Source organism: Pararge aegeria, chromosome 4, assembly GCF_905163445.1.
Source record: "Pararge aegeria chromosome 4, ilParAegt1.1, whole genome shotgun sequence".
Taxonomy (NCBI): domain Eukaryota; kingdom Metazoa; phylum Arthropoda; class Insecta; order Lepidoptera; family Nymphalidae; genus Pararge; species Pararge aegeria.
The window spans coordinates 12,682,238-12,696,370 of record NC_053183.1 but is presented as its reverse complement, the minus strand read 5'-3'; the positions used below and the strand labels follow the sequence as shown (position 1 = coordinate 12,696,370).

Sequence of the window (14,133 nt, the reverse complement as noted above, 5' to 3'; positions counted from 1 at the left end):
TAAGTCTAATGTGCCGAAATTCAATCGCAGTTAAATAGGCACTTGCAAGGTAACTGACAGGTAGTTGAATTAATATACTAAGATTCAAAAAATATCTTAAAACTTTAAATTTTTATGAAACACCCTCATGCTTGTGCATGACCTCTCGATGAATACCACATTGCAATTGCAGTAATTATTATTTGCTGAAGTTATGGTAGGTCGTCCTGGTGAAATTGGGTGTTTTAGCCAACACTAAAATTTAAACGGAATAGTGTCATTTAATTAGAAAGCTTTGCGATCGTCACGTCATTGTCACTGTCATTTGACGGGAATCAACCGCCAATTATAAAACTTGCGATTTTGATGTCACGTGTTACACCTACCATTATTATTACTGTTGATCTAACAAAATATGCAATAAAAAATAAAACACTAGTCAATTCATATTTATTTTATTCACGCTATGACGTTCGGTTATACATTCTTAAAAGTCTATTTTGTAATGGCCGAGCCCAAAACGTTCAATTTTATGTTAAATATTGTTTCTATTTTTACATACTCTATTTCGTGTGAGTCAGAAACGCGGGTGGTGCGTAGCGAAATTAAATTAATTGAGTACGATCTATAATTTAGTAGTTTTAGTAGTATTTGGCTCCTCAGCAAAAATATTAAGTAATAAAAAAACATAACAAAAATGAAACTAAAAATATAGTGCACCGCCTAGCTGACGTCAGATTGGCGGGTAGCATTTAAACGGCGTACACGTACGTTTTGAAATATATACTTCGGATTTTTGTAGTCTTTGGTAGTCAAGGTCATGTGTTTTCACTACTTACCAGCCGCGGTTCTGGCGCACACTTTTTCTATATTTTCAATATTATCACATCTAATCAGTGGCGTGCACTGGGTTTCTTACCAGGTTATGGATCAAGCAGCAAAATTGCATACAACGGCCAAAATATTCCTCTTACACGAGTTATATATAAATATTAGGGTGGGCAGTGCTTTTGTACATGTATGAAGTGCACGCCACTGCTTCTAACGATTACTAAACATTGGAAAAATAACAAAGGAAAATCGTGTGTGTGTTTTTTAATACTTTACTCTAAAATGAAATTGAAATATTATTTACTTACATCAAATAGAATACACATACCTACCTTTAAAGATTAAAATAAAAATTCATGAATCCTCAGGAAAAATATTTTTAAAAAACGAACTGTTTTCTGTTTACATTATAAAAATGAGTAAGTACATAACTTAAAATTTATTAAAATAGCATAGTGACATAAAATAAAAATAGACCACATTAATGGTTATACTTATTTTACGACAGAAAATAATGAATTGTTCTATTGTGGTATTCAATCTATTTCAATCATAATAATTTGTTTATATTTGTTTATGCTTTATTTAGGCATTGATATCAATTCTTCCGGATCTAAATTCTAATTACGTTTAATATTAATGATATTAATTCACCACTATAATATGAGCCTATATACATATTTTTGAACTACTGAATTAAAAAAACGGTACATATTGTTAATGATTAAGAGATGTTTGAATAAATACTTACTTACTTTTATAAAATTACTTCTCTAAAAGTTACAATCATCAATTACCTTCTGAAAGATGGGAGTTTATTGTATAAATGCGATGGAATGTGTAGATGTATAAGTTAGTGCTACATTATTACATATCTTTAAATATGGTAACGGAACTAAATTGAGATCCAGGTTTGGGGTACTTTACCAATGACCAATGGCTTTGTATATTTAGAAGATTGAAGATATTATTTCTTGAACTCCTTTAAAGTTATAGAGAGCAGCGATAGTGTAGTGACTCCTTATTCAGAGTGCGCTGTCTAAACTCGTAGCTTTATTAAAATTAAAGCTACAAATATTAAGAAGTAATTTAAGGAGCGGTCAGTGTGACTTATTAAAGCAATCGAATAAAAGACTTTAAGCTTCTTTTTAATCGATTGTATCTGAGGTAGAAATAAAAATAAAGAGACCTAGTATCTAAAATAAACATTTAGAGGAAGATTTCCGATCGAAAGCTATACCTCTATCTGGGAAACATAGTAAACATTGTGTTTAAGTTTTTCTTTTCTCTAAGGCTCTTAGTATCTTACAGTTTAAGTCATTTCAGTGACCGCTTTCTAAATTACACTCTGGCATTATATCAATTTAGAAAATGAAATAATTTGTAACAAACTAGTGTGTTGTAACAACTAGAAATATTTCTTAAAAATAATACGAATATTAAGTAACTAGTTTTTAATTTCATTACGATTAATACAATAATTACCTAATAAAATAATGACCGTTTTAATTTCGATACCAGTTTTATTACAATATGCTCGTTAAAATGTTCATTAAATTAGTGCGAATAGTTAATTTTAATCACAGATGTTTTATAGACATTGATATATTTTAAAATAATCGTTGAAATTATAAATTTACTTTCCTCCTGGCCACGGGAGGTAGCTTCCCCAGCCTTTACTTGGATTCGGATCTTGTCCTAAAACAGAAACCACTTTATTTATATACTAAACTTAAAATCGCAAATGTTAAATTAAGCATTCGCCACAGTTAGTTGACGTCACGTAATTTTAGTAACATTGCCTCTGTGCGTCGAGTTCATATCATAAAAACAATTGCTAGATATTTTTATTATATTAAATGCTGAACTTATTTTACTTTAAGAGCGCCAACTCTTATTTTAAAAATGTATTAGTAACATTGGTGCTGAGTATGTTGTACACAAATCTCTTAAAAAACCTAAACTATACTAACTAAAATTTCTCGAAAAAAGGATAGCACTATTTTCACTGTCGTATTTGTAAACTTAGGGTTAAGCTCAGTATTTATGAATTCATATATGTGTTCCTTCTAATAATATTTTAATAATAATAAGTTATCTAGTGGTGGGTCTTGAAATAATTTGCAGGATACTTTTAGTCCCAAAATATTGGTTATATATTTATTAAAAGAGCAAGCGGGACTGAGAAATGATTACTGTCGCCTACGAACAACTGCGTCACCAAAGGATCCACCAATATGTTGCCGGCTTTTATGGAATTCATTTAGCCTTGAAAAACCGCGAATCATAAATTTAAGGAGGCACAGAAGATGCAAGATAGTTCTACAGTTATAGGCCGGATGACTTATTATGAAATACTTTCCTATGATGTATGGAAGTATCTACTATATTCAAAAATATCTTATTTTTGCAGAAAATTAAGTTTTGTTAATATATAATTGGGAATTATAATTAAAAAAATTATATCCCGCGAAAACGCTCGCCGGACGTCATAGGCAAATTAGAGCTATAGGAAGTCCTTTTTCAATAGCTAATTATTATTTAATAATTGATTTTGGTATTGAAAACAAAAAACTCAGTTGCTAACTGATAGTTTGTAATCACAAAGTACTTGTTATAAGTACGATTTTCGAAGTTCAAGCAGTATAAAATCATGTTGATATAGACGTGACTTCATAATTTTTAATTCGGCTTTTCACCGGTCATGTCGGATTGCTTATTGAAAATACTTATTGAAAATAAACAACAATCTTATTTCGAATATAATAAAATATTACGTTTTTCATATGCGATATACGATTCTTTGATACTTCCATCATACCTATTTGCAAGTACATGTACAGTACAGGCTTGAAGTATTCTACTTCTATACTAATATTTAACAAATAATAAAATAAAAATATATTACGACAATACCACACTTCGCCATCTAGCTCCAAAATAAGCAGAGATTCATCAGCTTTCAGATTAACCACAGTACTCAGATAACTTACACAGTACCAGACGCTGAAAAACATTAAAGTTCACCGCACAAACATTTTTCAGTTGTGGGAATCGAACCCATAACCTTGGACTCAAAAGCTGCGTCGATAGATATAAGGGAGGATTTTTATTTTGCAATTTTGGATGTTCCTGAACATTTTTAACGAAAATATAATTCAAAAAAGAGTTTTTTACCTTTAGCAATAGCTTGTATTTTATGCGTCTCGTCTGAGGAGAGCGTCAGAATCTTCTGAAGCACCGGCACCAACCGACTACGCTCATCCCCGGGTGGCAACGTCAGGAACTGCATCCATTAATATGAGATTTATTAAAGTATAGTTGCTATAACATTTATTTATGCTTAGTGAAACTTTATTTATTTATTTCCAAACTTACATATTTGTCATTACGGAGCAAAGTTGTCCTAATTCGACAATTTAGCACTATTGAAGCATAAGAATTAAATTTTACCGCTATTAATTTCACTCAGAATATATTATAATAGTATATAGTATAATAGTAATAATATCGTTGTCTCCTTTTTTTAACAATGTAAATTTGCGAAGACAGAACTTTTAGCATCCGATAAATGTTTGATAACAAATTGATAGACGACTAGTTTATGCTGACCTTGAGCGTAACATTCTTCATGTACTCGGTGTTATGTGCGTTGTTCGCGGAGGCCCGCACGCGACGCAACTCCGCTTTCAGCAGATCGCTCAACTGCGCCAACCGAGCGCCCTCGCGCTCTGATTCCGCTAGGAGAACTGTTACGTGCTTCACTCTAACAGAACAAGATTGTTTTTTTATCATGCACAAAAAGTTCATATCACTATATTTTAATAATACCCACATAATATTGTACGCTTTACTTTATAACCCAGATATTTTTTTGGTGCGTTGCGGAATGTAGCGGAACTACAATTTCTATTACTATACATTTTCAATTGCACTTGGGTAGGTACATTTTGGAGAAAACCAAATTTGCGTCTGATCCTTTCCGCAGATACGTAAAGTTTATGTCTCAGAAATTGCTTTGAACACCTTCTACCTAATCTAGTCTATTTCCTATAGTCATAACAATGTAATCATAATTATCTTCAGCTTCATTAATGTCCTGTAACTTTAGGGAATAAACGTATTCTAAGACAGGCTCCTACGAGATAAAGTTTGGAACATCCATGCTGCATCAATTACTTAACGTAGCGGTAGGGTATACAGATAGGCATCTGTCAGCTGCATTAACATCTTAACGTACCTATAGCTCTCCAGCACGAAGTTGGATAACGCTAAGCGAAGCATACCTCTGTTGTTGTGCTAGAATTTTTCTTCTTAAGTCCGCAATCTCTTGTTCCGGAGTGAGACCGAGTGATGACGTATCAAATGTTTCATTTTCTGGAACTCCCTCTTCTAGAAGTCTTTCCAACGGTACTGGGGACCTTCTACCGCCACTTGTTAATAAGGATTTTGATAATGGTGGCGAAGGTGCTGATTCGGATCCCTAAAATATCGCAATTCGTTAAAAAAAAGTAACAATACAATATAATCATGACATTGTTTCATATGTAATTGGACTAGTTCCCATCTGCTTCAGTATGTTCGCCAAGGTAACGGTTTGTTGGCCCCAGCAGCTATAACGTGATCATTACTCGGAGCAGATGAAACGTTTTACAATGACAGCGTTTCACATCTTAGGTCTCATTTGACCCTCTAATAGTGAATTTCCTTAGGTGTGCATGTTGATAATAAGTGTTATCATTATATATATCAATATTGAAGTAATGTAATATATATGAAATTTATACGTTGCGAACATACGCAACGCCCATAACGCCCATATTAACGTGCCCACATATTATATGGTGTGAAAAATGCTTTATGAAAAATGTTTCAGATTCTAAAGTTTCACACTCACACTGTTTAAGTTTTTCTTCTCAAAACAAATTTCAATTTAAAACAATAGGTAAGTCAATATTATATTGCAATAGGTATACTATAAAATATTTCTTCGAATAAATTGATAATAATACTTATAGTTGTTAAGATTGTATAAAACACTTACAAAGATAACTTATCTTCTTTAAAGTAATGTTTGAAGTCAATTGGTTAACACCAAATATATCTTATAAATAAGTACATATTATTCAGTAATAGTGTAAGGATCATTAGATATCTGAGCTTCGATAGTAACATATTAAATCAATGTATGAAAATAAATATCATGTGTCAAATGCCATAATAGAAGATGTAAGAGGAATAAAAAAATTATACTCTTGTAGGATGTAGAAATAACATGTATATTTTATAGAGGGCGTCCCGTAAAGAATGGTTTATAAAAATATGGAATGAAGAATGAATGAATGAACGGTATGTTCGGTATTGCTGATGATGAAACGTGACACTTAGAAGTCTCATTCGGCTGAACCATAACTGAGCCAATTTTCAAAAATATCTCCTAAGCTGATCAGATAAACGCCATGTCTACTTACAAGATATTTTTATGAAAATTAAACCAACTAATATATGCTGTAAACTTCGTAAAATACATATTTATTCTATTGAATTGAGCAAAACAACAAGTACAACAAAACTTTCACCTGTTCAATACCAAATATTTCATTATTTTAATAGGCCTATAGATTAAACTTTTGATGCTTACATTACATAAAAAAAATGTACATGGTAGTGAGATGATGGTGATAATTACATTCATAATTTTAAAATTAAAGCTACGAAGGAGCCTACAACAAACTTAACCAATCAGTATACCTATAATACTTTCTGATTTATAGAATTATTTAACTAATCTACAATAAAGTCACTAACCCTTTTGGACTTGGTTAGGAGTTATAAAATAACTCATTAGATAGCAGTCACAAAAGAACACACATTTAAAATTATTCCATACTTATTATGTTTATAATACATACTTGGTTTATAATAAAAAAACAAAATACCTCTCCTTCCTCCCTTGGAATCAGAGACACGTTAATATCCATTTCTCCATCGCTTCCTTCGTCTCTCGGTATAATTGGAAGCATATACTTGTCGCGACTACACTCCTCGTCAGATCTGCCAGCCTTTGCTTTCTCTTGTAAGAGTGTAATCTGTTTCTTTAAGTTTTCAGTATCCTTTTGCAATCTGGTCTCTAGCTCGCTTATTTGTGATTTATAACACTGTGTTAATGTGGATACCTGAATATAAAGACTGAGTTATTTCCTAAGCAATAGGAACCAAAAAATGGATTATTCGCTCCGAGGGGATATTACTATTTCTCCATTGCCAAAGAATACTTTGCTTTCTAGCAGATGTGCAAATGGGTGAAAATCAATAGCAAAATCACCCACTGCAGGGCAAGAGATAAAAATTGTATCCCCCAACTATATCACCTGACACGGGATATAATTAACGTGTCCACCTACTAAAGCAAGGGAATCGAGTAGGAGAAGTTTGCCTCCCCGTTTATTATTACACATTTATTATTCGGATATTATTTGAACTTGTACGCCAGTGTTTTGAGAGTTGATAAAGCTTAAGAGAAGATAATTTTTTATCCTTTCCCCGGGGAGATAATTGTCTCCTGCACATGCAAGCCGCGCTGGGAATCAGCTAAATATACTCTTGTCTGCTCCCTAATTTTAGTTGCTAGATACATATAGATTTTAGATTTTCGTCCGGTAGGAGGATTCAGACGTGGCGAGTTAACACCTTACCGACAAAGACTTGCCGCTAAGCGATTTAGCGTTTCGGTATGATGTCGCGTAGAAACCAAGTAGGGATTATGGGTTGAATAAAACTGCCAAACTTCCTAACAGGTTAGCCAGATACCATCTCAGACTGCATTATCACATACCACCAGTTGAGATTGCTGTCAAGGGCTAACTTGTATAGCAATATAATATATATATATATACATATTATAGTAGATGGCATGGAAAGTTGTAAAGCAAAGTTAAAAATTTGATAATGTTCAATCGCGTAGCGCGCGATATATACGTTTACAACGAAACGGGAGAAGAGCAGAGTGATTGACACGTAAACATTTTATCACGGAATCTAGAAATTCGATTAACATTATATTATATTATTTATTCATATTCATATTTCATGTTTATTCTTTAAAATAATTGTTTTATAAATATAACCTAAAATAAACTATTTAAAACTAAATAAAATCTAAAACGTCCTCGAAACCACCGCAGCGAGGCATAGTTCCTAAGATGCTGGCAGCTTAATTTAAATTATTATTTATTCATTCATATTGTATCCCTATACATCTTCAACATTCCGCCCAATGACGAGCAGAAAAGATCAAATTATAAAGTGAGTAGAGCCGTCCTTATTGAAAGGGGAGTAAGAAATGGGATATACAACTACATATAGGAGAAGTCGCGATCTGAATTAATTATTCATTTTGGGCGTTAAGTTTCTGTCATAACATAAAAAGTCACCTGTAGTTTATGTTGAGATCTTTCAGACTCAAGTTGCTGGGACAGACGGGTCAGGTCTGACTGTAGACGTGCGGTCCGTTGGTGAGCTCGGGCAGCTTCTGCACTCGCTTCCGATAGCTTTTTTCTACTGGTTTCCACTTCTGCATTTAACTCAGAACTTTGCTCTCTGTAAATTTAAATATTATTTTTTTCATCTTCAACTAGAGTCTGAAAGCAATTTACTGTGAGTCCTCTGCATTTACAGAACTAGCACGTTTTCGCAAAATTCTCTTCTTACATAACTAGGTATTTTCATATTTCCCTTCAATGCTGTCTTACTGAACATAACTAGATAAAGATATAGTAAAGATTTAATTCTTACTTACTGTATAGTTGTAAGGTTTTGTGTCAATGTGTCAACTTGAGCCTTAAGAGCAGCAGCTTCTTCTTTAAGCTGTTCTTCTTGACTATGATCGATTGTCTGATTTTGTCGTAACACTGCCTGAGCTCTTACCTAAAACATAATTTACCATTTAACTCTTCAGGAACTGAAACATTTAAAATAAGTTCTAGCCCAATAGCTTGGCTTATAAGAGTATTGCAAAGTAAAAATCTTACTTTGTAACTGGTATACTCTGCTCGTATGTCTGCTAATTCAGTATTAGTTATTTGTAGCTTTTCATTTAAATCTGCATATTTGATCTCTAATTTCTTCAACCTACTGTTCAATTCTGTTCGTTCGTCACCAAAGCTCATAATAATTTTCTCCTTTTCACTAAGGACTGCAGTCATTTCTACATCCGCTTCCTCATTTTTCCTCTTTTCATCTTCAACTTCTTGCATTAATTTGGTAATAATATCTTTTTTAGAATTTATTACACTGTCTTTTCCTTTACCATCTTCTATTGCTTGCTGTAACTCTTCTTTAAGCAATCTGTTTTGAGTTTCTTCTGTTCTCACTTGTTCTTCTAGCAATTTAATTTGAGTTTTCATAGCTGTTATTGTTCCTTCTTGCATATCAATAGTTGATTCCATCTGAAAAACGTCAAAGTGTTTAGAAAACCACTATTATTTACTACTACTTTATTATTTGACAATTGATTAACGCAGTGGACAGCGATCCTGCTTTCATAGTCCAAGGCCGTGTGTTTGATTCTCACATCTGGAAAAATTTTCGTGTGAGTTCTTCACACAAACATTTTTGTGTATGAATGTTCTTAGTGTCTGTGTGTATATTATTCATTAAAATATTCATCAGTCACATAGTACCCATAACACAAGCTACGCTTACTTTGGGGCTAGATGGCGATAGTAAACTATATTGTCTAATAAAGCTAATATTTTACTCAACCATGCTAAGGTTACCTGTATAATTTTTTTCTTATTATCTTCCATTTTAGTTGTAAGATCTTTCATTGATCTTTCATAATCTTCCATTTCCAGACTTAAAACATTCTTTTTCTTTACATCCCTCAGTGCTTTTTCCAACTGTTCCTTAGTACTTTTATGGGACTCTAGTTCAGTAGCTAATTGCTGCTTTTTCATCACAATGTCTGCTTCTAAAGACTGCACTTTTGCAGTAGATACTTCAAGGTCAGCAGTTATTTCTTTTAATTTCGCCTCCAAGGTAAATACATCAGATTTTTGTAGTCCGCTTTCATCAGTTTCAGGACTATCTATAACATCTTGACTAATGAACTGCTGTTGTTTATTTTCTGAGGTATAATCAGCCAACATCTTTTTTAGTTTTGTTTTTTCCTGATCTGAGGTTTGCAACTGTGTTGTTGTTTCATTAAGCTTTTTTTTTAGTTTTAAAGCAAACATTCTCAGTTTAGTATATCTGTAATGAGAATACATTACATTACTATAAAAATAAAGTATTATTTACATAAAGTATAAGTACATACTTTATTTTTAATAAATTGAAAATGTGTGTCTATGACAACTCACTTATCTTCAAAGGTTTCGTCCAAATCTTTCATACGTGTATTTTCTTCTGCTCTAGATATTGTAGATGTGGACATATCTTCATTGGGTAAATCAACCGCTGCAAAATATGGTTATGAAGATAAGATAAGAATTAAAATTAAACGTATTGCATTATAACTAAAGATGAAGAAATGGTACCTACAAGCACATGATTGTTGTTTAAGTTTCTCCAAATCTTCTTTAAGTCCAGCAATAATTGTATCCTTCTCCTGGAGACTTTTCAGAGCATCATCTTTTTCGGCTACAATTTTTTCTAATGCCTGATTATGATTTACATTCATCTGTTCAGAATTCTTTAGATTATTTTCTAATGCATCAACTTTTTCAAGAAGATCATCTTTCTCTGTTTTCATGTTGTCTCTATCTTTTTCTAAAGTTTCAATAAGTCTTTCCATTTCAGATACAGCTTTCTGAAGTTTAGATATGGACTCACCTCGCTCTTTTAAAACTTGATTGATCTCTTTCATTTCATTAAGTAATTCTGCATTTTCGGTTTTGTAGCCTACAAGTTTCGATTTTGCATCTTCATACTCAGATGCAAGATTATCAAATTCTTTTATTTTGCTACGAGATTCCTTAACTTCTATTAAAAGTGAAGCATTTTCTTGTTTATATGCAGATAGTTTTGTCTGTAGCTTTACAATATCTGTTTGTAAGAAGACATTCAAATCTGTGAAATGCTCTGCATCATCGTTTGGTTGCTCTAATGATAATTTAAGGGTTTCAACTTCCTCATGCAGCAAGCCATTTAAATCAAGCAAGTTGTTGTATTCTGATTTTAGCTTATCATAATGTTCCTTTAAAGAATTTGTTTCAGTTTTCAAATCTTTTATGCTATCTTCTTTTTGTGATTTATAATCTTTTTTTATTTTTATATTTTCAACAGATAAAGTTTCAAACTGTTCTTTCAAAGATAGCAGGTCTGATTTGAGTTTGTTACACTGGTCATGCAATATTTTATTTTGATTTTCTAATTCAATCACAGCATCTTTCGCATTCAATTTTTCATTGACCAATATTGATTTTTCTGACTCTAACGCCTTTATTTGGAAAAACATCTTTTCTTTTTTCTCATTTGTTTCTTCTTCAGATTTTAACTGTTGTTCTAGGACTGTATTTTTCTCTTTTAAATTTGTAACGGTTTTTTCTAGTTCTTTAATTTTTGTAGCCTTTGATAATGATTGACTCAATTTTTCTTTCAAAAAATTGTTTTCCTGGATTTGATCATGAAGTTTATGTGCATCTGATTCATTAGATTTCAAAACTGTAATTTCTTTTTTTAGTGTTTCATTATATGTTAAAGTATCATCTAGTTTTTGTTTTAGTTCCAGCATCTGAGAACCCAAATCCTCATTTGCATTCTTAACTTCATTGATTTGACAAGACAAATCAGCATTTTCCCTTTGAGTTATAGTCATATTATTATTTAATTCTTTTTCTTTTTGAACTAACTTTTCTTTTAAAGAAATATTTTCATCATTTAACTTTTGCATTTGTATATCAAATGCCTTAGATGCATTAATTATTTCATTTTGCCATTTAGGAATATTTTCGGAATACTCTTTTACAGTTTTTGTCAAAATAAACCTTGAATTTTTTAACTGGTTTATACAGTTAGCACATTTGAGTATTTTGTCTTTGTAACTCCTCAATTTAATATTAGCTTTATCTAACTTAGATTTCTCAGACTCATAAAGCTTTGTTACTTCCTCTATTCTAATTTCATATTCCTTAAACTCTGGTTTGTTTTCTACACCTGTTTCTTTTGCATATATTTCTAGTTCTTTAATTCTATTATTGAGCTCTTCAATTTTCATTTCATAAGATTGATCTGAAATAATGAATATTATATTTTTATATTTATTCATAAATAATTATAAAAATTTTGGTAAATTTTACTTACCATATTGAACCTTTCCTTCTAAAACTTTTAGCTGTTCTCTTTGCTGTAAACCAATATTATTAAACTCTTCAGTTCTAGTTTCAAGCTCTGTAAGCTGAGTTATGAGTTGTTCATTTTCTTCTAGCAGTCTATTATTTTGCCTCTTAAGAGAAGTTACTTCATTATCAAGGTCTGATAAATTTAGTGCTGTAGTAATTTTATGTAAATTAATGTTTTGATCTTTCAAAACTAAATCAGCTTTCAACTTATTTATTTCGTCTTCGTAATAATTGCACTTATTACTAAGAACTTTTACTTTGTTTTGTACAACATCTATTTCAGTAATATAAGTTAGTTTTTGTTCTGTTAAAGAATCAACAAGTTCTTGTAACATTTGAACATTATCCAATATGTTCTTTTTCTCAGTTTCACATGCTTGTAACTGAGTTTTATATTTATCAACATCACTTTGGAGTTCTGCAAAATCATTTAAAATTGGAAATTATTGTTAATAAAAACCTGCTGAACTTATAGTATCTTCTAATTATTATTATTGATTTAGTATGTAAACATCCCATATGTTTACGTACAAAATCCATAATAGTATTAGCACTAATATTAGCAATTGGTTCACACAATAACTTGGTTGATGTAAGTAATAGGAAATCTTTTTTTCTTATGGTTGTTTATAATAGGTCTTGTCCTGTGAAAAGCAACCCTACAAGCAAACACCATCTGGTATACACAAAACTTGTATATACTTATGTATGCACCTAAAGTTATATATAAATTATACAATAGGCAACATCAAATACTACCTACAAACAAAATCCTAAACTTTTTGCTTTATACGGAAAATTGACTATCATTGGATTTTAAAAATGTGCTTAAAGAATTCTAACTATATAACTAGTCACTCTTGAGAAATATGTGGAGAAACTATAGAATATAAAAAGTTGCATGATACGACACATCCAAATTTATTTACCTGATTTAGCTTGTTTCGCTTTCTGTGCAATGGCAAGAAGGCCTTTACATTTGGCTATAAGCTCATCTCTGCTTAGATCATCAAAAGGACTTTTCCTAGCGGCAAGGTCTTGACTCTACAAGTAATACTAATGTATAGATAAAACGAAAATAATTTAACATTTATACGTAATACTGAGTATTAAAATGCAGTTACCTTTTCAGAATGTTTGTCCATAATGAAGAATCTATGATATATAGCAACACAACACGTATAATTAACGCATCTCCCAGATGTGTACTTTATTAAATAAAAATGCAGATCACATTGCCAATTCTCTATAGTACCCAGAACATTGTTGTTTCAATAAAAATCTCCGAAATGTAGTCGTGTGTGTCGTATCAAAATAAAAACGTCAGAATACAAAAGATCTTGCGTCAAAGTTGTCAAAATTATAGAATGCACAGATTACTAGTAACACAGATGCAGGACCACAGGAAAGTTTGTTTCCTCATAGGCTTATAACCAGCGAACGAAAAAAGCATTGCTTTTTTCGTTCGCTGCTTATAACACACAGTCACTGTGTGCTTTGAATCAGTGCTTTGAATTTAATAGGCAACCGGCAATATGTAACTTTCATTTATTTAAAATAAAACTGGAAAGTAATTGAAAGGTAATTAAAGTAAGTTACTTCTATGGGCCTCATAAGAAGGCTTAGAGTCACTCAGCGGGCGATGGAGAGAGCTATGCTCGGAGTATCTCTACGCGATCGAATCAGAAATGTGGAGATTCGTAGAAGAACCAAAGTTACCGACATAGCTCAACGAGTCGCGAAGCTTAAGTGGCAATGGGCCGGGCACATAGTTCGGAGAAAGGATGGACGTTGGGGTCCCAAGGTGCTGGAATGGCAGCCCCGTACTGGTAAGCGCAGCGTTGGTCGACCCCCAACGAGGTGGACAGACGACATTAAGCGCGTAGCAGGTAGCCGTTGGATCCAAGCGGCTCAGAATCGTGGAACTTGGAACTCCCTACAAAAGACCTATGTCCAGCAGTGGACGTCTATCGGTTGATGT

General features: G+C 32.2%; 1 protein-coding gene across 2 annotated transcripts; it reads right to left on the bottom strand.

The window, feature by feature from the left end:
- Positions 1-1,245: 1,245 nt before the first annotated feature.
- On the bottom strand, positions 1,246-13,466 carry LOC120637633 (GRIP and coiled-coil domain-containing protein 2). Of its 2 annotated transcripts, XM_039909542.1 has the most exons (14): positions 13,277-13,466; positions 13,082-13,196; positions 12,115-12,570; positions 10,354-12,042; positions 10,173-10,269; positions 9,588-10,062; positions 8,841-9,257; positions 8,609-8,736; positions 8,244-8,409; positions 6,750-6,986; positions 5,097-5,293; positions 4,423-4,576; positions 3,988-4,096; positions 1,246-2,508 (listed from the first exon to the last, which is right to left on the bottom strand). In XM_039909542.1, exons 1-14 carry the CDS (start codon positions 13,295-13,297, stop codon positions 2,447-2,449), a joined length of 4,323 nt encoding a protein of 1,440 aa, XP_039765476.1. In that variant the 5' UTR covers positions 13,298-13,466; the 3' UTR covers positions 1,246-2,446. The 2 variants fall into 2 exon arrangements, with proteins under 2 accessions (XP_039765476.1, XP_039765477.1); XM_039909543.1 differs by lacking the exon at positions 13,082-13,196.
- Positions 13,467-14,133: the final 667 nt, after the last annotated feature.

Bases quoted from the DNA above. Each gene is read 5' to 3' on its own strand.
- LOC120637633 (XM_039909542.1), bottom strand. From the start codon at position 13,297: ATGGACAAACATTCTGAAAAG. The intron at 12,043-12,114 runs GTAAGTAAAATT...TCATTATTTCAG, and splicing joins AGAAGGAAAGGTTCAATATG to ATCAATCTTATGAAATGAAA. The intron at 6,987-8,243 runs GTGACTTTTTAT...CTTTATATTCAG, and splicing joins GATCTCAACATAAACTACAG to GTATCCACATTAACACAGTG.